The sequence below is a fragment of the Oryx dammah genome, unplaced genomic scaffold (genome assembly GCF_014754425.2).
Source record: "Oryx dammah isolate SB20612 unplaced genomic scaffold, SCBI_Odam_1.1 HiC_scaffold_17, whole genome shotgun sequence".
NCBI lineage: Eukaryota > Metazoa > Chordata > Mammalia > Artiodactyla > Bovidae > Oryx > Oryx dammah.
The window spans coordinates 45,111,647-45,138,171 of NW_024070201.1; the positions used below are offsets into that span (position 1 = coordinate 45,111,647).

General features: G+C 38.5%; 2 protein-coding genes and 1 non-coding gene across 3 annotated transcripts; 2 read left to right on the forward strand and 1 right to left on the reverse strand.

Annotated features, from left to right (window-relative positions):
- Positions 1 to 4,629: 4,629 nt before the first annotated feature.
- On the forward strand, positions 4,630 to 5,598 carry LOC120876533 (olfactory receptor 2D3-like). Its single transcript, XM_040258497.1, has one exon. It carries the CDS (start codon positions 4,675 to 4,677, stop codon positions 5,596 to 5,598), a length of 924 nt encoding a protein of 307 aa, XP_040114431.1. The 5' UTR covers positions 4,630 to 4,674.
- An 11,969-nt stretch (positions 5,599 to 17,567) lies between these two features.
- Positions 17,568 to 18,500, reverse strand: LOC120876534 (olfactory receptor 2AG1-like). The gene has a single exon (XM_040258498.1). It carries the CDS (start codon positions 18,498 to 18,500, stop codon positions 17,568 to 17,570), a length of 933 nt encoding a protein of 310 aa, XP_040114432.1.
- A 4,625-nt stretch (positions 18,501 to 23,125) lies between these two features.
- Positions 23,126 to 23,231, forward strand: LOC120877159. Its single transcript, XR_005724284.1, has one exon. It is a non-coding gene; the product is annotated as a U6 spliceosomal RNA (small nuclear RNA).
- Positions 23,232 to 26,525: the final 3,294 nt, after the last annotated feature.

A 26,525-nucleotide genomic window follows, 5' to 3' on the forward strand; every position in this document is an offset into this window, starting at 1 on the left:
TCAGAAAGGTATTCTACTACATGAGATCAATGGATAATTACCTTATTTTTAAATGTTTAATGTTATTTCTATGTGTGTATCCATGTGTAATGAACAGACAAATATCCTTCAACCTTCTGGAATGTTTTCTTTGTAATGAATGAAGTGGACACATTTCATTTGTTTATCAACTCTAGGCATACCTCAGAAATACTATGGGTTCAGTTGCAGACCACTGCAATAAAGTGAGTATTGCAATAAAGTGAGTCATGTGAGATTTTTGGCTTCCTAGCACATATAATAAAAGTTATATTTACACTAAATATACTAAAGACTATTAAGTGTGCAATGACATTATGTCTAAAAAAACAATGTACATGCCTTAATTTAAAAATACTTTATTGCTAAAGTACTTTATTGCTAAAAATGCTAACCATCATCTGAGTCTTCAGTAAGTTATAATCTTTTTGCCGGTGGAGGGTTTGAAATATTGTGAGAATTACCAAAACATAATATAGATACACTAAGTGCAAAAATGCTTTCGGGAAAAAATGGTGCAAATTGACTTGCTCAACTCAGAATTGCCACAAATCTTTAATTTATTAAAAAAAAATGCTATATCTGCAAAGCACAGTAAAGTGAAGTGCAATAAAAAAAGGTATGCCTGTGGTCAATTATTCCAGCATGATTTGCTGAATAATATGTGCTTTACCGACTTATCAGAAGCATTTACACAATTCTTGCACAGCCTTTGAAGGTTCTATTTCTATTCTGATCCAGTGATATATCTTTCAGTTTTTACATTATTCTAATATTATTTTCATTGTTACAATTTGTATTGCTTGTACTGTATTATCATTGTAATTCATTCAGGTTTTTCATTTTAAATAATTTAAATCTTTTTTACTTAGAAAATTCAGGCTACATTGTACAAGTCAAACAATACAGATAGGCTTAAAAAGTAAAAGTGTGATCTCAGTCACTTGCCTTGCTCCCTCAAGAATTCTACTTTCTGGGGATAATCACTATTAACAGAATAATTTCTATTGATCTACAAATCATGTATACAAACTATTCTTCTATAGCATGATAGACTTTGTAAGAATCCTTAAATATGATTATTTTTATTTTTTATGCTTGAATTTTGAGAAAAAGCTAGGTTCTGATGTTAGACTTATATGACAATAATTTCTCTTTTAGACTTTCAGTAATAAAGGAGCTTTTAAATAGCTATAAGTATATTTTATTATGTCAAACTCTGATAAATTAGATGATCAAATTATCAAAACTGACTAATGCATTTGAATCTTATTATTAGGTATTTGACATTTTATTTACTATTCTCTTCACTTTCATATATGTTTGGAAATTTCCATAGTAAGACTTTCAAAAAGAGAAAAACATGACTAAATCAAACTACTAAGTTTGTCTTTGCCCTTTATTCTATATACCTAGAAGCCTTCCATCATCCCCTATCATATTTGGCCTTAACATTGAATTCTGCTAGCAACACAGATCCAGTTCCAAAGGATGAACAAAGGGCAAAAGAAGGAAAAGTGTAAAAACAGGGAGAAGAAGCATTTTCCTCACTCAGACCTAGCACCCATGTGTTACTATGCTTTGTCCTTAATTTTCCTAATCTTTCAGTTACTTCTAGATTACAATCCCATTACTGTAATGGGATATTATATGATATTATGGGCTAGTTTTGTTTACTGTCCTAATTTCTTTAAATGCTTTGTATGTTATTTAATGTTTACATAAGCACTATAAGATATGTATTATTAATCTCATCATTTTGCAGATGAGGAAAGCAAGGCACAGAAAAGCCAAGTAATTTGCTATTGGTCACACATCAACCAGAAAAACTAGGATTTAAACCCTGTAGTTTAGCTACAGAGCCCCAACTGCCAATCAGTGAGTTATGCTGTCTCCTGACAAATGGCAGCAGCCCTTGAGCAGTTGACTCTCACTATAGGAGAAATGACTGTGGAAACACACATATACCACAAATATACATGTATACACAGATACACACACCCATTCACAATTGATTTAAAAGATTAAAATGATGTATCACATACAAAGTCTGACAATTTGCCTATATATGCATTTATGTTATACAGTTATGTAATTGATTTTGTAAGTCCTTTATATATTAAGGATAATTTTAAAATTCTGTTAAAGTGTTTGCAAATGTTTTCTCAGATTTATTTGTTTTAAATTTTGTTTAAAGTGGCTTTCTGATATTCTTAAATCACCAGTGTTGTGGGCATTTTTCTTTATGATTTCTTTCTCTTTGTGTGTGTGCTTGTTTAGGAAAGTTTTTACTACCCAAAGATTGAATAGACTGATAGATAAATAAAAAAATAGGTAGACAGATTATCTAATTACATAGAAAGTTAAAGTGTTTTCAAAAATTAGATAATTCAATTGGGATTAATTATTGCTTATATGACCAGTCCTGGGTGTTCATTGGAAGGACTGATGCTGAGGCTGAAACTACAATATTTTGGCCACTCATGCGAAGAGTTGACTCATTGGAAAAGACCCTGATGCTGGGAGGGATTGGGGGCAGGAAGAGGAGGGGACAACAGAGGATGAGATGGCTGGATGGCATCACCAACTTGATGCACATGAGTTTGGGTGAACTCCGGGAGTTGGTGATGGACAGGGAGGCATGGTGTGCTGTGATTCATGGGGTCACAAAGAGTCGGACACGACTGAGCGACTGAACTGAACTGATACTTACATTATATGTATGTATAAATATGTTTATATAAACATATGTATGTTATATTCTAAAGTGAATCTCCAATTGTTCTATATCTTTTAGAAGTGATACATTTCAGATGCCACATTTGTCAAATACAAAATTTTCATACATACTAGGAAATGTTTATGTTCTATAACATATTTATTGGTCAAATGCTTTATGCCAGTTCAGTATATACAATATTAGTAAGGAAGGAAAATTTTATTATATATTTTATATCTAGTTGGGTATGTTTCCTCTACTCCCTCATTTTTCTTTTCCACACCTCATTTTCTACTATGAAATTACGAATCTAGAAGAAATTAAAAATAAGTTTATTAAATTCCATTACAAAAATCTTCTGTAAATTTGGTTGGAATTTCAATGAATTTATGGATGAATTTGGATGAAATGAACATCTTTACAAGATTATGTTCCAAGCAAGTTGGACACAACTTAGTGACTGACTGAACTGATGCATAAAATTAGTCTCCCTCTTCACTTATTCAAATATAATGTTTCATGGTTTTCTTCACATAAGTCTTTGAATGTTTTTTAACTGCACACTGTTAAGTTTAGCAACTGTGAGAAATTCTTTTTTTTACTAAAATTTCTACTTATTTTTCACTTACTCATCTTACTAAGCTTGCTTTGGATCCCTTTGCGATTTTTAAAGATGTACAATTAGAGATCTGCAAATAATCTTTGTCAGTTTTCTCAATATTTTTCCTTGAATTTTCTCTATTGTCCTTTAGGCATGACACCTCAAAATGCTTTAAAATATGTTCAAATATGCCTGTTATTTGTGTGCCTATAAATATGAGTTTGAGTTAACTCTGGGAATTGGTGATGAACAGGGAGGCCTGGTGTGCTGCAGTCCATGGGGTCACAAATAGTTAGACACTACTGAGTGACTGAACTGAACTGATAAATAGCTCTGCCATAGTGGATAAACTCTAAAACCCTTAAAAATGAGAAAGTCTGTGGATTTACCTTCAAGGAGTGGAGAGAACTGGGCTAAACCTTAACCTTCTCTACAACCACTTTTTTAGTAAGAAAGGAACATAATTGCAGGATATAGAAGGGTAACAAAGGCTTAGATGAACCAGTTTGAAAATTTCTGAGTCTTTGTTTCATCATCTGTATTTGGGGGATAATAATAATTAACTCATGGAATTAAGATTTAAAATTAAAAGGGTAAAGAAACAATAATGACTAGCCCCAGGAGAGTGCCTGACACATGATAATTAGTATTATTCTTGCCAAAAGGCTTTGTGCAAATAGAAAAGAGTGTTGAGGACAGAATAGGGCATATTTAAAGGACACTACAGAGTACAATGAGCAAAGAGGCAGCTATTTTTACTGATATACCTCAGCGTCCTCGTCACATTGAGAACAAATGACAGATGAATTTGTTTAAGGGCTGGGATTACAAACAACAATATCTTCCTTTAACTTCCCTTTCCTGGCTTCAGAGCACTTGTTTAGGATTACTTTGTAAATATAAAGACAAAAATTTGCCTTCACAAATGTCAGTTTGCAGCATAAAAATCTAACTGGTTTAAAGCAACTGGAATATGTTTGTTTCCCAAATTTATGTACAAGAAAGGATGCACTGTGAGCAGCTCTTAAAATCTTCTCAGAACTATGTGTAGTCCAGCCAAGGCTTGGTCACATAGTATATTCAAGATGATTGCTGGCTCTCTAGTTCTACTGAAAGATTCAAGGGCAGAGAAAATCAGAAATGGATTTCAATTGTCAGAACTACCAAGCAAAAAGAAAACTCTTCTAACATATGGAAGCAGATAAGAGTTGGAAGTCAATGGCCCAGTTTTGTATATTGATTGATAAAATACTTGTTACTCATATAGTTTTTAACTGATCGATATGTGTGTGCTTTTTTTTTCTTGGTGCTGACCTATAAAGAATATTAAATATTCATGGGAGAAGGAAACCAAACACATGTGACTGAATTTGTCTTCCTGGGCCTTTCACAGGATCCACACACACAAGTCCTGCTCTTCTTCCTTTTTCTGACCATCTACCTGCTGGCCGTGCTGGGGAATCTGCTGATTGTTGTGCTCATTCACATAGATTCCAGGCTCCATACACCCATGTACTTTTTCCTTAGAAACTTGTCCTTTGCTGATCTTTGTTTTTCTACTACTACAGTTCCCCAGGTGCTAGTCCACTTCCTGGTAAAAAGGAAAACAATTTCCTTTGCTGGATGCTCAACACAGATAGCTGTTTTACTTCTGGTTGGGTGTACCGAGTGTGCACTGCTGGCGGTGATGTCCTATGACCGGTATGTAGCTGTCTGCAAGCCCCTGCGCTATACCACCATCATGACACATTGGGTATGTGCCCAGCTGGCGATAGGATCCTGGGCCAGCGGAGCATTTGTGTCTCTGGTGGACACCACGTTCACGTTGTGTCTGCCCTACCGAGGGAACAATATCATTAACCATTTTTTTTGTGAACCTCCTGCCCTCCTGAAGCTGGCTTCTGCAGACACCTACAGGACAAAAATGGCCATCTTTGCAATGGGTGTGGCCATCCTCCTAGCTCCTGTCTCCCTGATCCTGGTCTCCTACTGGAATATCATCTCCACTGTGATCCAGATGCAATCTGGGGAGGGACGGCTCAAGGCTTTCTCTACCTGTGGCTCCCATCTCACTGTTGTTGTCCTCTTCTATGGCTCAGCAATATTTGCCTACATGAGACCGAACTCCAAAATAATGAATGAAAGAGATAAAGTGATCTCTGTTTTCTATTCAGCAGTGACACCCATGCTGAACCCCATCATTTATAGTCTGAGGAACAAGGATGTCAAAGGGGCTCTCAGGAGGGTGATTGCAAAATAGTTTTTTTGAAAGTGGGAATCTCTGATTTTGATGACAATTTTAGGGATGTGAAAAGAAGTGACTTTATTATAAAATTTTCCCATTTTCATTCCATTCCTACACTTCTGTTTTCTTCTCCTATTTTCTCACTTGTCTTCCCAAATAAGTCCAGCATGTTGCCTAATCAAAGCAAGGGACCTTGATAAATACAGGAAAGTAATATAGAAAGGAAAAGAAGGGAAAAAATACAGGAAGAAAGGGAAAGAGAAAAGAAAGGAAGGAAGGAAATGAAAGGTTGATGAATAAACAGTCACTACCCTTCAAGCCCATACACACTAATAAGGAAATAAAAACAAGTAGACAACTGTACATCAAAAAAACAAAGAAACAAACAAAACTATCACAAATACAAGAATGTATTTCTGGCAAATGGATTCATTTCCTTCATACTTGCATGCATTCATCAAATATATTTTGAATACATCATATATTTCAGGTATATTTCTGGAAGATCAGGCTATAGATGTAAAAAATGTAAAGTTTTGATGGTGTTATATTTCTAGCATAGCTTAAAATTCTCATTTTAACAATATCTAAAGTTTTAAAGAGAGAATATTTAAGGAACAGCAAATGGCAGAATTTTTCTAAGAGTATGTATATGTTAAGAAAATGAGTGATAAAGATGAAAGTAAGACAGAGTCTAGACTGAGAAATACTCTTTTTCTGTACTGAAGAATTTGCCCAGCATGTAATTCTGAAAATGCTGAATATGGGTAATTTATAAAACAGTAATAGATAATGAGGATGAAGTTAAGAAAATGAGAACGGTGGCACTACTTTATGCCTTGGTAAGGCATCTATAATGTAGACCATAGTTTTACATATTATGACTTAAAATGATTCCTAAGTCATTTTTTGAAAATATTGTTCAATACATGGTGGAGCAGAGAAGTTGATCTTAGGGATCTTCTTTTGTAATGAGTCCCAAGTGATTCTTAAGCACACTAAAAATTGTACACTGCATTTTAGGTAATGGAATGGCTTTTGTAGAAGCAAACTGTGTAATTATTTGCTTAGTATCTGATTCATCCGTTAGGCTGTAAATTCCACAGCTGTAAAAACTGTGACTGCTTTGTTGATCTCTATATTATCATTTATAGTAAAGTATCCAGCCATTGTTATTGCTCAAGAAATATCATTTTCAAATGAATGGATAAAGCTAGAGTTTAAAAGAGAGATATGGGCTGGAGAAATAGATCTTCAAGTTTATTGTAAATAATTGCAAGTGAAATTTGACATATCTCAGGATATGTGCCAAAGGTTTTAATCAGAAAACCAAGCTTATGCATTGCAATCTTGAAGGAGTTATATTAAAATGCAAATTCTTGGTCCTATTATAGACCACAGGGGTGGCAAAGATGGAGGCAATACAGATATTTTGTAACAATATCCCAAGGTAATTCTGAAGTGTAATCGTGGATGAGATGTGATGTTCAAGAAAGATAGTGGGAAAGAATCCAAGACAGAACCTTGCAGTTACCAACATTTCAAGGTGGAAGTATAGCCAATCAAGTCTGAGGCAGCAAGAATCAGAGAAACAGATGGAATGTCAGATGTGGTGAGAGGAGTGACCATCCAGGAAAGATTTCTCAAATGACTCGGAGTTTTATGTATTATTGATAAAAGCCTATAATTTGTCGATTTGGTCATTACTGACCTTGGCAAAGATTATTACAGCAGAATAGCTGAATGGAAACCATACAGAATCAATTTGTGAGGAGGCAACTTTTAAGTTGAAAACTGAAGGACGAAAGAGTCAACCAGATAAGGTGTGATGGGGGGGTGGTAAAAGACTGGAATCCTTTTCTTTTTACTAAGAGAGCTTTTCTCACCCTTAATATAACAAAATATTCTATGTCATCTTCCAGTTCGAGTTCTAGTTTTGATACCCCAAATCTGGATTCACCTTTTGGTGGGTATTAAGTCAAAAGACACAGCTAAGGCAAAGTCAAGAGAAGGAAGGATTTCTTGTTTTTCTTGCCTTTTCTGTATTTTTTTGCCCCCTTAAGATCATTAATTACTGAGACCTGCTCAAGGGCTAGCAATATGGCCAAACTTGGAGCACAAAATGGTTTAGGTGAAAAATGGCTTCTTTCTATGTCAAGAAAGCCATGCCTGGTTCTCTTTATACAGTGATCCCCTACCTTATCTGCTTACAGTTTTCCTTTATGTAAAATAATACTATTTGCTTTAGCATAGTAGTCAGCAAACTTTCTGTAAAGGGGTAGAAACTAAATATATTTAGGCTTTGCAGGCCATACTGTCCCATCACAACTACTATTGCAGTGGGACAACAAGTTGTAGACAATACAAAAATAAATGTGTTCCCATAAAACTTCCCCAGGTGTGTTTACTAATCCCTGTTCTAACAGATAAATCTCAAATCTTGGTGGTTTAATAAGCAGAAGGTTGTTTTTCACTGACACAAATTCTAGTTGAGGGATGGAGTGGAAGATGTGTAGACCTAGGTTGACAGAAGTTCTGTTATTTGCAGCTTTCATGGTTATCTTGCTGTCAATATCCGGAAAAATTAAGATTAAAAGGTTTTTCATTGGTAGGTTTTGTGCTTTAGAAGGAGCACACATCGTATTCCATTGGTTGAAGTTCAATCACATGGTCCCACATATGCACAGAAACAAGAGGGACATGAATCTGGGGTGCGCAGCCTGACATTAGACTGTGTTTTAACCATTAGATCTTAAAAAAATCTGGAATTTATTTTAGGAGAATATACATATATTCATGTGTTATGAATTAATATGGTACTATTTTCCTAAATATTTAGCCATTTTTTCCTAGTATCATGGTTACTCATCTTTTCCCATTAATATCAAATACACCATAAAATATACTAAATTTCAATATGAATATTGCTTATTTATCAACTAATACACTTTGTTATATTTCAATTACTGTAGTTTTAGTTGGTAGGACATCTTTCTTATATATCATCTGTTCTACAATTTTCTACTTCTTACCTTGTCCAAATTCACTTTTAAAAATGCCATTAAAGTTTTGATAGTTATACATTTGAATTTATAGGTTATTTAGCAAAAAACTAATATATTGTATTTAAATAAAATAGTAATCTTTGTATGTATGAACATAGCATATTCCTCTATTTTATCAGTGAAGATATATACATGCATTTATATGCATATACATTGCTATTGTAGAGACTATTCTCTATACATACCTCAATTTTTATGGAGAAGAAGCTATGACACACACATAGCAGAGTCCATGCTTTCACGGAATTTTTATTTTGGAAAGTGGAAACAGAGACTGAGCAGGTAAACCAAGGTGTAAGAAAGTTTTACATAATGATAAATACAATGAAAAAATTAAAGCACAGTGTGTGATAATGCCTTTTGGTTTGGGTGCATGCCACTTCAATCGGTAACCTTTTTGAAAAGTTAAGATTTTTAAGGTGAGATGTGAATGAGAAGAAGTAGTAAGACAAGGAGATTTGACAGAAAAACATCACAGGCTAGGAGAATAGCTACTAATTGGCTCTAAAGCAGAAATAATTTTGAACTGTGTAATGGACAATAAGAAGGTCAAAGGAGTTAGAGTGAATGTAAGAGAGCACAGTCTCAAATATGGACTGACAGGTAGGCACAGCAAGATCATGTGTATCCTTCCTGAAAAGTGAAATGCTCTGACATGTTTATGATGGTCAATCTTAAACCATCATAAATCGTTTAAGGAGGGATAAAGGGAGAAAGCAGATTATAGAGGGACAAGAACGGAAATAAGAAATAGCTACTGTGGAACAATAGGCAACAGATTATGGTGACTGGACTAAGATGTTTTGGGGAGAGACTGCAACAAGTGCCCACATTTGGAATGCATTGTATAGATGAAACCAACAGGATTTACTGGAGTCAATAAGCAAAAAGAGAAAACAATGTCTATTATTGTTGTACTATAAGTGGTAGCACCACAGCATATTTAAGCTACTAGAGAATAAGCATGTGTTTGTATGTGCATGTGAGTCCTTTTCAGCATAAATACATATCTGTAGACTCACACATCTACACATGTCAAACATACCTTTTGCAAGTATAAGGATATTTCAATATAGCCTTGAGATAATGGAAAACTAGTCTTGTTTCTGTGCTTGATTATTGTGAAATAATAAACATAGCTGTTTACTTACAGCCTTTGCTGATGCCTTGTTTTTCTTTTACTCATTTCAGTATTTTTGGAATTTTAGGCAGCATTAAAAATTCTCCATGTCAAAAACAAAACAAGAAAAGATAAACAAATAAAAAACACCTGTTGGAGTGTCCAGACTGGGGAGTTTCCATGATGGCTGATGTTTGGAAAAAGGAGGAGTGAACGTGATGCAAATACATCCAAACCACTACTAGTGTGGGCATTAAACTAGGCTGCTAACATGATCTGCCTTCTATGGGGTTGCACGGAGTCGGACACGACTGAAGTGACTTAGCAGCAGAAGCCCCGTGATCTTTTAAGAAGGTCATGTGTGCATGCTCAGTCACGTTCAACTTTTTGTGACCCCCCCCTGGATCATAGCCCAGCAGGCTCCTTTGTTCATGGAATTTTCCAAGCAAGAATATTGGAGCAGGTTGCTGTTTCCTCCTCCAGGGTATCTTCTATACCCAGGGATCGAACCTATGTCTCCTGCATCGGCAGGCAAATTCTTTACCACTGAGCCACCTGGGAAACCCTTTTAACAAGGTCAGTTGGTCTAAAATTTGTACAAAACTCAAGTCCCTGCCCCTGATAACTACACCTCATCAGCTGTATGGTCCTTGCTTAGGCTTCCCAGTTGAAACTTTCTCTTTTGGGACCTTATTTTGGTTCAATACGGACTCCTCCAAGTCAGAGGTCATGTCTGAAGTTTGCAAAACCTCCCTTCCCATTTAACACTGTAGTTAATTGGTAAAACAAAGACTAAATTTTAAATACAATGTGATCAAATAACAAATGCTGGAGACGCTGTGGAGAAAAGAGAACCCTCCTACACTGTTGGGAGGAATGTAAGTGTAGCCACTATAGAAAACAGTATAGAGATTCCCCCAAAAGAGGAAAATTGAATTACCATATGATCCAGCAAGCCCACTCTTGGGCATCTATCTGGACAAAACTATAAGTCCAAAAGATACATGCACCCCTTTGTTCATACCAGCACTATTCACAATAGCCAAGATATGGAAATAAACTAAATGCCCATTAACAGATGAATGGATGAAGATGTGATATAGTATATAATGGACTATACACAGCCATAAAAAGAATGAATTAATAATTAAGTATAATTACAATCTGTAATTATGATATCAGTTCAGTCGCTCAGTCATGTCTGACTCTTTGAGACCCCGTGAATCACGTCAGGCCTCCCTGTCCATCACCAACTCCCGGAGTTCACTCAGACTCGCGTTCATCGAGTCTGTGATGCAATCCAGCCATCTCATCCTTGGTCGTCCCCTTCTCCTCCTGCCCCCAATCCTTCCCAGCATCAGAGTCTTTTCCAATGAGTCAACTCTTCGCATGAGGTGGCCAAAGTACTGGAGTTTCAGCTTTAGCATCATTCCTTCCAAAGAAATCCCAGGGCTGATCTCCTTCAGAATGGACTGGTTGGATGTCCTTGCAGTCCAAGGGACTCTCAAGAGTCTTCTCCAACACCACAGTTCAAAAGCATCAATTCTTCGGTGCTCAGCTTTCTTCACAGTCCAACTCTCACATCCATACATGACCACAGGAGAAACCATAGCCTTGACTAGACGGACCTTTGTTGGCAAAGTAATATCTCTGCTTTTGAATATGCTGTCTAGGTTGGTCATAACTTTCCTTCCAAGGAGTAAGCGTCTTTTAATTTAGTGGCTGCAATCACCATCTGCAGTGATTTTGGAGCCTCAAAAAATAAAGTCTGATACTGTTTCCACTGTTTCCCCATCTATTTCCCATGAAGTGATGGGACCAGATGATATAAATAACTATAATTAAATAATTATATTATATTGAATACAATTAGTATATATTTATTGATTTAATTATATATTTGATTTAATATTATAATGGGGCCAGATGATATAAATAACTATAAATAATTATATTATATTGAATACAATTAGTATATATTTATTGATTTATATACTTGATTTAATATTAATAATTAATTATAATTATCATGTGTTGTGCTTAGTTACTCAGTCATGTCTGACTCTTAGTGACCCCATGAACTTAATTAAGAACTAATGAATTAATTCATTCTTTTTATATCTGAGTAGTATTCCATTGTATATATGTGCCATACCTTCATCTGTTCATCTGTTAATGGGCATTTAGGTTACTTCCCTATGTTGGCTATTGTGTGCAGTGCTGATATGAACATAGGGGAGCATATACATTTTTGACTTGTAGTTTTGTCCAGATAGGCACCCAGGTGTGGGATTGATGGAGCATATGGTAACTCAATTTTTTTTTTTTTTTGAGAACCACGACTTCACTTTCACTTTTCACTTTTATGCATTGGAGAAGGAAATGGCAACCCACTCCAGTGTTCTTGCCTGGAGAATCCCAGGGATGGCGGAGCCTGGTGGGCTGCCATCTAAGGGGTCGCACAGAGTCAGACACGACTGAAGCGACTTAGCAGCAGCAGATACTGTTTTCTATAGTGGCTACACTAACTACATTCCCACCAACAGTGTCGGAGGGTTCTCTTTTCTCCACACCCTCTCCAGCATTTGTTATCTGATCATATTGTGTTTAAAATTTACTCTTTGTTTTCTCAATTAACTACAGTGTTAAATGGGGAGAGGAGTTTTTGAAAACTTGGGACAGGACATCTGACTTGCAGGAGTCCATCAATTCAGTTCAGTTCAGTTCAGTCACTCAGTTGTGTCCAACTGTTTGCGACCCCATGAATCGCAGCACGCCAGGCCTCCCTGTCCATCACCAACTCTCGGAGTTCACTCAGACTCATCAAGTCCGTGATGTCATCCAGCCATCTCATCCTCTGTCGTTCCATTCTCCACCTGCCCCCAATCCTTCCCAGCATTAGAGTCTTTTCCAATGAGTCAACACTTCGATTGAGGTGGCCAAAATACTGGAGTTTCAGCTTCAGCATCATTCCTTCCAAAGAAATCCCAGGGCTGATCTCCTTCAGAATGGACTGGTTGGATCTCCTTGCAGTCCAAGGGACTCTCAAGAGTCTTCTCCAACACCACAGCTCAAAAGCATCAATTCTTCAGCACTCAGCTTTCTTCACAGTCCAACTCTCACATCCATACATGACCACAGGAGAAACCATAGCCTTGACTAGACAGACCTTAGTTGGCAAAATAATGTCTCTGCTTTTGAATATACTATCTAGGTTGGTCATAACTTTTCTTCCAAGGAGTAAGCATCTTTTAATTTCATGGCTTGCAGTCACCATCTGCAGTGATTTTGGAGCCCCCCAAAAATAAAGTCTGACACTGTTTCCACTGTTTCCCCATCTATTTCACATGAAGTGATGGGAAGAGAAGACATGATCTTCATTTTCTGAATGTTGAGCTTTAAGCCAACTTTTTTGCTTTCCTCTTTCACTTTCATCAAGAGGCTTTTGAGTTCCTCTTCACTTTCTGCCATAAGGGTGGTGTCATCTGCATATCTGAGGTTATTGATATTTCTCCCAGCAAGTTTGATTCTAGCTTGTGTTTCTTCCAGCCCAGCGTTTCTCATGATGTACTCTGCATATAAGTTAAATAAGCAGGGTGACAATATACAGCCTTGATGTACTTCTTTTCCTATTTGGAACCAGTCTGTTGTTCCATGTCCAGTTCTAACTGTTGCTTCCTGACCTGCATACAGATTTCTCAAGAGGCAGGTTAGGTGGTCTGGTATTCCCATCTCTTTCAGGATTTTCCACAGTTTATTGTGATCCACACAGTCAAAGGCTTTGGCATAGTCAATAAAGCAGAAATAGATGTTTTCCTGGAACTCTCTTGCTTTTTTCCATGATCCAGCGGATGTTGGCTATTTGATCTCTGGTTCCTCTGCCTTTTCTAAAACCAGCTTGAGTTCATGGATCACGTAATGCTGAAGCCTGGCTTGGAGAATTTTGAGCATTACTTTACTAGCATGTGAGATGAGTGCAATTGTGCGGTAGTTTGAGCATTCTTTGGCATTGCCCTTCTTTGGAATTGGAATGAAAACTGCCCTTTTCCAGTCCTGTGGCCACTGCTGAGTTTTCCAAATTTGCTGGCATATTGAGTGCAGCACTTTCACAGCATCATCTTTCAGGATATGAAAGAGCTCAACTGGAATTCCATCACCTCCACTAGCTTTGTTCATAGTAATGCTTTCTAAGGCTCACTTGACTTCACATTCCAGGATGTCTGGCTCCAGATGAGTGATCACATCATCGTGATTATCCGGGTCATGAAGATCCTTTTTGTACAGTTCTTCTGTGTATTCTTGCCATCTCTTCTTAATATCTTCTGCTTCCGTTAGGTCCAGACCATTTCTATCCTTTATCAAGCCCATCTTTGCATGAAATGTTCCCTTGGTATCTCTAATTTTCTTGAAGAGATCTCTAGTCTTTCCCATTCTGTTGTTTCCCTCTATTTCTTTGCACTGATCACTGAAGAAGGCTTTCTTATCTCTTCTTGCTGTTCTTTGGAACTCTGCATTCAGATGCTTCTATCTTTCCTTTTCTCCTTTGCTTTTCACCTCTCTTCTTTTCACAGCTATTTGTAAGGCCTCCTCAGACAGCCATTTTGCTTTTTTTGCATTTCTTTTCCATGGGGATGGTCTTGATCCCTGTCTCCTGTACAATGTCACGAACTTCAGTCCATAGTTCATCAGACACTCTATGTATCAGATCTAGGCCCTTAAATCTATTTCTCACTTCCACTGTATAATCATAAGGGATTTGATTTAGGTCATAACCAAATGGTCTAGCGGTTTTCCCTACTTTCTTCAATTTGAGTCTGAATTTGATAATAAGGAGTTCATAATCTGAGCCACAGTCAGCTCCTGGTCTTGTTTTTGTTGACTGTATAGAGCTTCTCCATCTTTGGCTGCAAAGAATATAATCAATCTGATTTCGGTGTTGACCATCTGGTGATGTCCATGTGTAGAGTCTTTTCTTGTGTTGTTGGAAGAGGGTCTTTGCTATGACCAGTGCATTTTCTTGGCAAAACTCTATTAGTCTTTGCCCTGCTTCATTCTGCATTCAAGGCCAAATTTGCCTGTTACTCCAGGTGTTTCTTGACTTCCTACTTTTGCATTCCAGTCCCCTATCATGAAAAGCACAACTTTTTTAGTTGTTCCATACTGAACCAATATAAGGTCCCCAAAAAGAAAATTCAACTTGGAAACCTAAGCAAAAACCATATAGCAGGGACAAGGACCTTGAGTTTTGTACAAATTTTGGACCCACTAATCTTCTTAAAAGGATGGTTATAGAAATACTGGGGCTTCACTGATGCCACAGATGGTAAAGAGTCTGCCCGCAATGCAGGGGACTGGGTTTGTTCCCTGGGTCAAGAAGATCCCTCGGAGTAGAGAATGGCTATGAACAAAGCTAGTGGAGGTGATGGAATTCCAGTTGAGCTGTTCCAAATCCTGAAAGATGATGCTGTAAAAGTGCTGCACTCAATATGCCAGCAAATTTGGAAAACTCAGCAGTGGCCACAGGACTGGAAAAGGGCAGTTTTCATTCAAATCCCAAAGAAAGGCAATGCCAAAGAATGCTCAAACTACCGCACAATTGCACTCATCTCACACGCTAGTAAAGTAAAGCTCAAAATTCTCCAAGCCAGGCTTCAGCAATATGTGAACCATGAACTTCCTGATGTTCAAGCTGGTTTTAGAAAAGGCAGAGGAACCAGAGATCAAATAGCCAACATCTGCTGGATCATTCAAAAAACAAGAGAGTTCCAGGAAAACATCTATTTCTGCTTTATTGACTATGCCAAAGCCTTTGACTGTGTGGATCACAATAAACTGTGGAAAATTCTGAGAGAGATGGGAATACCAGACCACCTGACCTGCTTCTTGAGAAACCTATATGCAGGTCAGGAAGCAAGAGTTAGAACTGGACATGGAACAACAGACTGGTTCCAAATTGGAAAAGGGGTACGTCAAGGCTGTATATTGTCACCCTGCTGGTTTAACTTCTATGCAGAGTACATCATGAGAAACGCTGGGCTGGAAGAAGCACAAGCTGGAATCAAGATTGCTGGGAGAAATATCAATAACCTCAGATATGCAGATGACACCACCCTTATGGCAGAAAGTGAAGAGGAACTCAAAAGCCTCTTGATGAAAGTGAAAGAGGATAGCGAAAAAGTTGGCTTAAAGCTCAACATTCAGAAAACTAAGATCATGGTCCCATCACTTCATGGGAAATAGATGGGGAAACAGTGGAAACAGTTTCAGACTTTGTGTTTTTCGGCTCCAAAATCACTGCAGATGGTGACTGCAAGCCATGAAATTAAAAGATGCTTACTCCTTGGAAAAAAAGTTATGACCAAGCTAGATAGCATATTCAAAAGCAGAGACATTCCTTTGCCAACAAAGTTCCGTCTAGTCAAGGCTATCGTTTTTCCAGTGGTCATGTATGGATGTGAGAGGTAGACTCTGAAGAAGGCTGAACGCCGAAGAATTGATGCTTTTGAACTGTGGTGTTGGAGAAGACTCTTGAGAGTCCCTTGGACTGCAAGGAGATCCAACCAGTCCATTCTGAAGGAGATCAGTCCTGGGTGTTCTTTGGAAGGACTGATGCTGAAGCTGCAACTCCAATACTTTGACTCTGATGCTGAGAGCAATTGGGGACACGAAGAGAAGGGGATGACAGAGAATGAGATGGCTGGACAGCATCACCGACTTGATGGACGTGAGTTTGAGTGAACTCTGGGAGTTGGTGATGGACAGGGAGGCCTGGCGTGCTGCGATTCATGGGGTCGCAAAGAGTTGGACACAATTGAGTAACTGAACTGAACTGAACTGAACTGCACCCACTCCATTATTCTTGCCTGGATAATTCTATGGAGAGAGGAGCCTGGATGAACTACACAGTTCATGGCATCACAAAGAGTTGAATGTGGCTGAGTGATGAGGACTTTCACCTTTGGAGACAGGAGTTCTATCCTTGGGTCAGGAAGATCCCCTGGAGAAGGCAGGTGGTAACCCACTCCAGTGTTCTTGCCTGAAAGATACCACAGCCAGAGGAGCCTGGTGGGCTACAGTCCAAAGTGTCCCAAAGAGTTGGATATGACTAAGCAGCCAAGCAGAAGCACTCAACAGGAACACGGATGGAGATAAAGATAATCATACTGAGTGAAGTAAGTCAGAAAGAGAAAGAAGAAGACCATAGGATATCACATATATGTGGAGTCTAAACTATAACACCAAGGAACCTACTTACAAAATAGAAACAGACTCACAGACATAGACAACAGACTGGTTGCCAAGGAAGAGGGAAGGAGGAGGAGGGATAGACTAGGGGTTTGGGGTTAGCAAATCAAACCATTTACAGAATGAATAAACAAGGTCTTACTGTATAGCAGAGGAAGTTATATTCAATATCCTAAAATAAGCCATAATGGAAAAGATATAAATATGAATATATACATGTATAATATGAATGAATATATGTATAACTGAGTCACTTTGCTATATAGAGAAAATCAATACACCATTGTAAACCAATTATAATTCAATAAAAACAAATAAGTGAATAATTATATAAATACAGTCTGATACATATCTCATAAATTACTTCACAGAAAGACAATTTAAAATAGCATTTGACAAGTAAAGCTACATTCTTCATTTTTCTACTAAGAGATATACTCTCCACTATGGTGCTTTTGCCATGAGTATTTCATTTTTAGCAGAAAACTTCTGACTTTGAGGAGGAATGAATTTTGGTGTCAAGCTATAAGCTCTCCCAAGTTGGTGAAGTGTGTTCATAGCATATATTTTCGTAGGACCCTCCTCAAGGCCCCCATAACCTCTTTATTCCTCAGGCTGTAGATGAGGGGGTTCAGGGCTGGGGTGATGATCGTGTAGAAGACAGAGATGATGTTGTCCTGCTTGGGGCTGTGGAGGGAACTGGGCAGAACATACATGAATGTGGCCGCTCCATAGAACATCCCGACCACAGTCAGATGGGAAGAGCAGGTGACCAGGGCTTTCCGCCTCCCTTCGTTTGAGGGCATGTGCAGCACAGTAAGTAGGATTAGTGTGTAGGAGGCAAGAATAGCAACAAGAGGTGGAATCAGGAAGGTCACACCAGTCACATACAACATGAGTTCATATCTAGAGGCATCTTCACAGGCCAACTTCAATAGAGGTGGAATCTCACAAAGTAGGTGGTTGATTTTCCGGGACATGCAGAAAGGGAAGTGCATGGTATACAGGGTATGACATAATGCATTCAAGGAAGCCAGGACCCAGGGTGTGGCCATCATGAACCAGCAGACCCTCGGCCTCATGAGGACCATGTAGTTCAGAGGATGACAAATGGCCACATACCTGTCATAGGCCATGAAGGCCAGTAGGAGGTCCTCTGCACCACCCACTGTAAGTGCCAGGAACATCTGAAAGGCACAGCCCCCAAAGGAGATGGTGTTTTCACTGAGCAGATAATCCACAATGGCCTTGGGAGTGACAACAGACGTGAAGAGGAGATCCATGAGAGAGAGCTGCCTGAGCAGGAGGTACATGGGCACGTGGAGCCAGGCATCCATTGTGATAACCAAGAGCAGCAGGCCATTGCTGGTGAGGGCCACCGTGTACAGGACTGAGATTGTGGCACAGAGCAGCCCAGGAGACCCACTGTAATTCAGAATCCCCAACAATATGAAGCCACTTCCCAGGGTGGAGTTCCAATGCTCCATTATGTGTTGTTTCTTTAGTTGCCTAGAACAAAGTAGATTCTTGGTGAATTTTTGTTATGATGGCTCCATAGTTTTGTAACATCAGGGGCCCTGTAGGATGGCCAATCCAATGGTAACTGATTTTTCCTCTTGATCTCTCAATTTGTGACTCCTTATATCTTGCTAAAAAGAACCCATCTAGTTGGGAGAATAAGCATCACAGTAATAGCTAAACAGTAAGAGGTCACTAGATGAGAATATTATTCAGGATCTAAACCCTAAATATGTATCTCCCCAGAAAGGTCAAATCACCTCTCTCATAACAATAAAGCAATATTCTGACATCCATGCTTCTGATTTTTCTGGTACTTAGGTTTTAAGTATAATGTTTAATCAAAAGATTTACATACCCAGTCTGTTCTGCATAGGCCTATTTTGAAAATGTAATACTAAAACAGGTACAGAAATGTGATTTCAATAAACACCTCAATATACCTCCCCAAATAACTTATGTTCACTTTGCTTACAGCATTCAAAACTGTAGTCACAGCCTCGTTAGAAGAGATAAAGTATGTCCAACTTAGTTCACTGGACCAAGCTTTCACTCTCTATGAACCTAAGAGGGAAGGGATTATAGACTGTCTGAGACTAGAGATTGTTGAGTTTGAGGTACTGTCACTATTAGAGCTAAACCTTTAGGATCAATGCCAAAAAAAAAAAGGAGTTTTTTTTTTTTAAACAGGTTATGATAAAATGTCAGCCTGAGGCTACTGAGAAATATGATAAAAAATAAGGACCTACTCAAGAAATTCAGATTGTTTTGGGCAGAAGTGGTAAAAGATGTCAGAAGCAAAAGAGTTTGTGTTGTATGCTGTAATCAGGCTCAATAATCCTAACTTTTCTCTCTTGCACCTTATCCAGATCCCCATTCTCCCTCCTGCAGGGCCAGGGTATCCACACACCACTGAGGAGCCACAAAGAGGAGGAAGATGAGTTCCTGTTCTGGAAGCTGCTCTTGGGGTGTGGTACCCAATCTCAGGGAGAAAATCAAAGAGACAGGGATCTGAGGTTGACAGAAATCAGCCTCATGCATCTTAGGAACTAGGCAGATAAATCCAAATCTCCGTAGGAATCTGTAAGTGAAACATATTTCTCTAAGTCATTTCCCTTTACTGTGTCACAGATTTGACATTTACTGGTTTCTATTAGTCCCTATGGGGTTTACAGGATTTTAATAGTAAAAAGGTGTTAGAGCATGTGATAGACCTATCAGGTGCTTTTTAACATTCTTTTGGAGGCATTTATTATAATCTAAGTGTAAATACATTTATCAGAAGCCAGAAAAAAGTACATGGGATCTGAAGACAGGTCCTGATGCTTTCACCAGGAAGTAGATACCCTGGCCTGGGATGTAGCATAGAATTTTCCATCAGTCCTCACTGACTCCTCTTCATGTTTAGAAAGCCAAGAATAAAGGGAGTTGGGATGAGGTATAGAGCCCAAGCACCAGAGATCCTAGAAGACAGAATAGCTGAAGTTCTTAGGTTTGCACTGGGCTTCATCTCTTAAGAGGCTGCACACATCCCTGAAAGTGAGACAATATTCTTACCTCAGGTGGTTGAGAAATCCAGCTGCTTGACCACACAGACTACCCAGGGGATTGTCTGAGGGTCAAGGAAGATCCAGTAGAAAAGGAGAAGGAAGGGGACTTCCTTGGTGGTCCAGTGGTTAAGACTCTGCACCACTGGTGCAGGGAGCAAGGGTTCAAGCCCTGGTCTGGGAATCAAGATCTCACATGCTGCACAGTGCAGTCAAAAGAGGTGAAAAAATAAAGTAAAATAAACTTTTTATGAAGAGAAGAAAGATAAGACCTTTCCAGCAGTATTCAATTTGTAAAATTTTGCTAAGTTGGGTTAGAAGTCTGAGGAGTCTGACCAAGAGAAGTATAGGACTCCTGTTCCTTCAGTTCCTCTGCAGATGTGCTCTGGAAATGTGGCACTTACAGACAGAGAGATAACTGAGTCCTTGAGCCTTGGAAGTTTCTATGGAACAAGATTATGGCTTACCTCTTCTCATGCCTGTACAGGATTAGGAGAAACTTCTAATTCAGAAGCTGTGTGCTTCTGTCACACAGCTCCTCAAGTAAGAGGCTCATCTAGCTATGGTGCATTTGTCAGACAAAGTTCATGGGTACTGATGCTACTCTTGCTGGGGTCTGGGAGAAAAAATGAAAGCAGTGGGAATCTGGAGGAAGTAGATATTAGAAGGGCTGCTCAAAGGAGACCCAGCAATGACTGATCTCACTGTCCCTGGGGCCAACACCGAGCCAGGGCCTGTCCTGGGGGAGGCTGCCCAGTTTCCTCATCCCATGACCCCACCCCCTCCATTCTACCCCTGTGTTTAGGGAGACGTAGCCTAACCTCTCAGCTGAAATGGTCTCCCCTGGAAAAGCTGGTCGTAGAAACAGGATGGTAATGAAGCCCTTTGGGCCTGTTTCCTGGCCCTGTGTCCCTGCATTCTTCCCTCACTAAATGAGCTCGGAGGCCCTGGGTTTCTATGTCACCTAAGGGAGGCACTGATGGCCTGTTTCCAAATTACTGACAGAACTGAGCAGGAAGCAAAGGTCCCTTTCATGGTCAGCCAGCCCTCTACCCCAGATTTAAGGTGGGTTTTAAGGCGTCTGTGAAATGTTGCTTCTCACCTCCGTAACCCTGGCCTCTCTTATCCTCTTAGACTGGACTGTTTAAATCAATATGACTATGCTCTGTGAAGTCTGTAATTACCAGGTCTTCCCTTCATTGACCTTTGTGTGAAAGTCGCTCAGTCATGTCCAGCTCTCTGTGACCCAGGCCTGGGGGATTGCAATCCAAGCCAGAATTCTCCAGGCCAGAATATTAGAGAAGGTAGCTGTTCTCTTCTCCAGGGGATCTTCCCAACCTTGGATTCAAACCCAGGCCTCCTGCATTGCAGGCTCATTCTTTACCATCTGAACCACCTCTGGCAACCTGTTGTATCCTCTACATAAGTGTGTGTGTTTGGTGTTATTATTGTCTGCCACAGTAACATCTGAAGAGAAAGTATGAAAATCTGTGAATACTGGGCAGGAACAACAAGAAGAAATAGAGACAGTACTGAAGTTGGAGAATGTTAGTGTTAATGAAAATCTTTTAAATGCTCTCAGAGAAAAATGACAGATTTCCCACTGACAAAGACAGATACAGACAGATGATAGTGGAGTTTTCACTGACAGTAATCAGACAAGAAAGAAACACCTTCAAAAGCAATGAGGGAACATAACTGCCCCCACTTAGAGTTCTCTCTGTGCATAGATAAAGTATCACTAGAGAGTGAAAACAAACTACAAACAGAAGCACAAGACTTTACCACCAAAGATGCCCCAATAAAATAATTTCAGCAAGAAAAAGTGTGATGCCTAGGGATGTTTATAATACAGGAAGCAATAGTGAACACGGAAATTGACTCAGTATATGTGTTGCTAATTTTAACTGACCAATAATAAGTATATTTGTATTTCAAAACAGTACAATTGAAATTCTTGACAAAAATCAAAAGATGGCAGGGGAATTTTTCTATTAGTACTTAAAGAAGGCTGTCAAAGTAGAATATTAAAAGCTTCATATATATTTATCTCCAATTATTATTTCCCACATTTTTTCATTTTTATTAAGGTACAATTTTCATACAAGAAAGTTCACCATTTTTAGTACATATTTTGCAGGTTTTGACAAATATATATAGTATATGCTGCTGCTGCTGCTAAGTCACTTCAGTCGTGTCTGACTCTGTGGGACCCCATAGACGGCAGCCCAATAGGCTCCCCTGTCCCTGGGATTCTCCTGGCAAACTGGAGTGAGTTGCCATTTCCTTCTCCAATGCATGAAAGTGAAAAGTCGAAGGGAAGTCGCTCAGTCGTGTCCGACTCTTCGCAACCCCATGGACTGCAGCCCACCAGGCTCTTCCATCCATGGGATTTTCCAGGCAAGAGTCCTGGAGTGGGGTGCCATTGCATTCTCCGATATAGTATATCAGTTCAGTTCAGTCTCTCATAACCACCACCAAATCAAGATAGAGAAGTTGTATTGACTCCCCAAATTCTCTGTTGCCCTTTGGTGTTCATATCTCAACCGCACCCAAACTCTTGCCAACTCTCTGATCTGTTTACTGTTTCTCCTATTTTCATGTTTTCCTGCATGTTATACAAATGGTTTCAGATATTTTGAATCTAGCTCCTTTCACTTAACATAATATGTTTGAGATTCATCCAAATTCTGCTGTTGGTAGCCTGTTACCATTTTTTGCTGAGCAGTGTTCAGTTGTGTGGGTGTATCATAATTTGTTTATCCATTCACCAATTAAAGGACATTCATGTTGTTTCCAGTTTCTGTTGTTTGTGGAAAAAGTCATTCTAAATATTCACATATAGGTTTTTGAGTAAACATAAGTTGCTATTCACTTGGGTAAGTACCTTGTAACGAGCTTGCTCAGTTATGATAAGTGCATTAAGTTGATAAGGAACTGTTTTCCATTGTGACTAATCCATTTTCATTCCCAAGTTTATTCTCATTTTTAATTCTGTTAAATGATAAAATATAGAGTCTTTAAATTCTTATTAAAAGTAAAGAAAAGTGCTTACTTTGGCAGCACATATACTGAAATTGGAACAATACAGAAAAGATTAATGTGGCCCCTGTGCAAGGATGGCAAAAGGTTCATGAAGTGTTCAAAATTTTTGTTCATTGCAATAGTATTCACAACTGCCAGGACATGGAAGCAACCTACACGTCCATTGACAGATGAATGGATAAAGATGGTGTAGTACATATATATACTAATACAATGAAATATTAGTTGTATACAGGAATTTGAGTCAGTTCTAGTGAGACAGATGAACCTAGAGCCTGTTATACAGAGTGAAGTAAGTCAGAAAGAGAAAAACAATTGTTGTATATGAACACATATATATAGTATCTAGAAAAATGGTACCGATGAACCTATTAATATTTGTAGGGCAGTAATAGAGATATAGGGCTTCCCTGGTGGCTCAGGGGTTAAAGCATCTGCCTGCAATGAGGGAGACCTGGGTTCGATCCCTGGATTGGGAAGATCCCTTGGAGAAGGAAATGGCAACCCACTCCAGGATTCTTGCCTGGAGAATCCCATAGACGGAGGAGCCTGGTGGACTGCAGTCCACAGGGCTGCAGAGTCGGACACGACTGAGCGACTTCACTTCAATAGAGATATAGACATAGAGCACAGCGGGGGAAGGAGAGGGTAGGATGAGTTGAGAGAGTAGTATTGAAGCATACATAACCACAGGTGAAATAGACAGCCAGTGGGAATTTGCTGTATGAGACGGGAAGTTCAGTCTAGTGTTCTGTGACAACCTGGAGGGATGGGATGGGGTGGCAGGTGGCAAGAGGGAAGGGAAATATGTAAATCTATGGCTGACTCATGCTGATGTATGGCAGAAATCAACACGACATTGTAAAGCAATCATCCTGTTATTAGCATTTAAAGAAAAAAGAAGAGTTTGGGTTAATGAGCAGGGTCATTTAAGCAAGTAAACAAGGATGTGCAATTCAAGACAGAAAGTCATTTGGGGACACACACACATACACACACATACAGAGTTGGGAACTGAAAATTAATGAGCTAAATCCTGACTGTTTAGCAATTCTGGAAATATTCTTGCTGCTGCTGCTAAGTTGCTTCAGTCATGTCCGACTCTGTGCGACCCCATAGACAGCAGCCCATCAGGCTCCCCCGTCCCTGGGATCCTCCAGGCAAGAAGGAAGTGGGTTGCCATTTCCTTCTCCAATGCATGAAAGTGAAAAGTGAAAGTGAAGTTGCTCAGTCGTGTCCAACTCCTAGACACCCCATGGACTGCAGCCCACCAGGCTCCTCTTTGTTTAAAGTCTTTCTGAGATATGTAGATTATAAAGATGTATTGTATCTTCTATGGAATGTAGCTGTTAATCTCTATGCCCTTTTAGGCTCATTGGTAATTGTTAGTTTGGTATTAAAATTCACATTTTATAAAATATATAAACTCATTTCTTTGTCAGACAGATGAGTCATACACCTCTGTCATTGTTTGACAAGCACTCCTCTAGTGCTGAGGGATTGAGTGAGGGCAGCTTGATTATGGTGGCATGAATCATGAATGGTAGAAAAGGATCAGAAGCTATAGGTACAGTTAAGTCTTTCAAGACTATTTGCTCTGAGAATGCTCCGAGAAATGGAAGGGGGAGCTTCTTTAAGATGGGAGATACTGGAGCATGTGTCTAACTTGTAGTAAATGTTCTTGTAAGGAGAGAGATGATACAGAGGGAAGCAGGAAATTACAAGACCAATATCGTTGAAAAGTGAGAGAGCCTGGCTGAAGAGTATTAATGGAGGATCTGGCTGCTGATGGTCTCTTTTTTATTTGACAATGGGATATTAGTCATAAAAACAGCAATTCTGTCAATGTATGGCAAAACCAATATAGTATTGTAAAGTAAAATTAAAAACAATTTAAAAAAAGAAAAAAAAACCAGCAATTCTACCATTTATATAACAATGTTGATGGACCTACAGAATATGATGGACTCTTTTGAAAGAAAAAACACTATGTGCAGATGGGCTGGTAAATGTGGTATTGGAAGATGAGGGAGTCCTATATGACACCTTCTCTTTTCTCAGTGATGCAAAGTCATAAGCTAAGAGTCAGGGCATTTTTTAAAAGAATAACAGATTTATTAGGGTATGGCAATAGGATACTATGTCCCTGAAATTTAAGACTGAGTATTGCAAAAAGACATTATTTCCAAATCAGTGTATGAGTTACATACAATTGCAATTAATATACTAATAGGATTTTTTAGACATTTAGCAGATGACTCAAAAGGTCATCAGGAGGAATAAACAGATGATAAAACTTTAAGACATATGAGGAAATACGGGAAAGGATACCCCTTACAAAACACAGAAACTAGAGAATATGCCCAGAAATACTCCCTACTGCTCTACTTCTAAGAAGACAGTTTATAGTCAAGGGATTGTAAATAATAATGAGAAGATACATGATAGGAGAGAGTTATTAAGGAAGCTAAAAGTCAAATCAGCTATTTAGAAACATTAATTAAAGTTTCACCATCCATCATGTACCACAAAAATTAATTGCAGAGAAATTAAAGCTAAAGTCACTTGTGAGATTATTAAACAGATCTAAGAGAAATATGCAAATTTCTCTGAACAAAAAATGGGAATTCTAATGGCACAATAACTTTAAAAATACAAAGGAAAATATGAATATATGAAATTACATAAATATTGTAGCGCTTCTCTATCCAACATATTCCATTACATATCTAGGTGATAAACTAAAAATAAATGTTGGAACATGAATAACTGTCAAATTGTTGGGGAGCTTTGTCTATAAAGAGCTAAAATAAAGAGTTAAAATAAAACCAAGTAAGTAATATAAATGAAAATATCTATTACATTTTCATTGATATGTTTAATAAATTAGCAAAGAGTTCATATGATGAGACAGCCCTAGAAAGAGTTCAGTGAGGCAGGCACTCCCACATAACGCTGGCCAGTATGCAAACAGTTTCTAACTTTCTCATAAGCAGTCAGCTCTGGCTCTTTGTAACAAGAATTAAAAAAATTTTTTGCCTATATCCAGTAATTTCACTTCTAGAAATTTGATCTACCATAAAAGCATACATTTATTGTAAGAAAATTTGGGGGAACAAAATTAAGTGTAAGCAAATCCCTAAATACATTATATAGGATTCAAATGATGATACTACATAGTCTTTTATATTGATCATTTATCAAGACTATTTACTAGTTATTTATATAACAGCTAGCATATATTAAGCATTATTTGCCAGGCTCTGGTCTAAGTGTGTAATTATCTTATTCAAGTCCCTACAAAACATCATGAGGTTATCATAAATCCTATTATTATCATTACTTTTCAGATGAGCAAACTGAGACACAAATGGTTCAATTTAATGTTCACAGATGATAAAG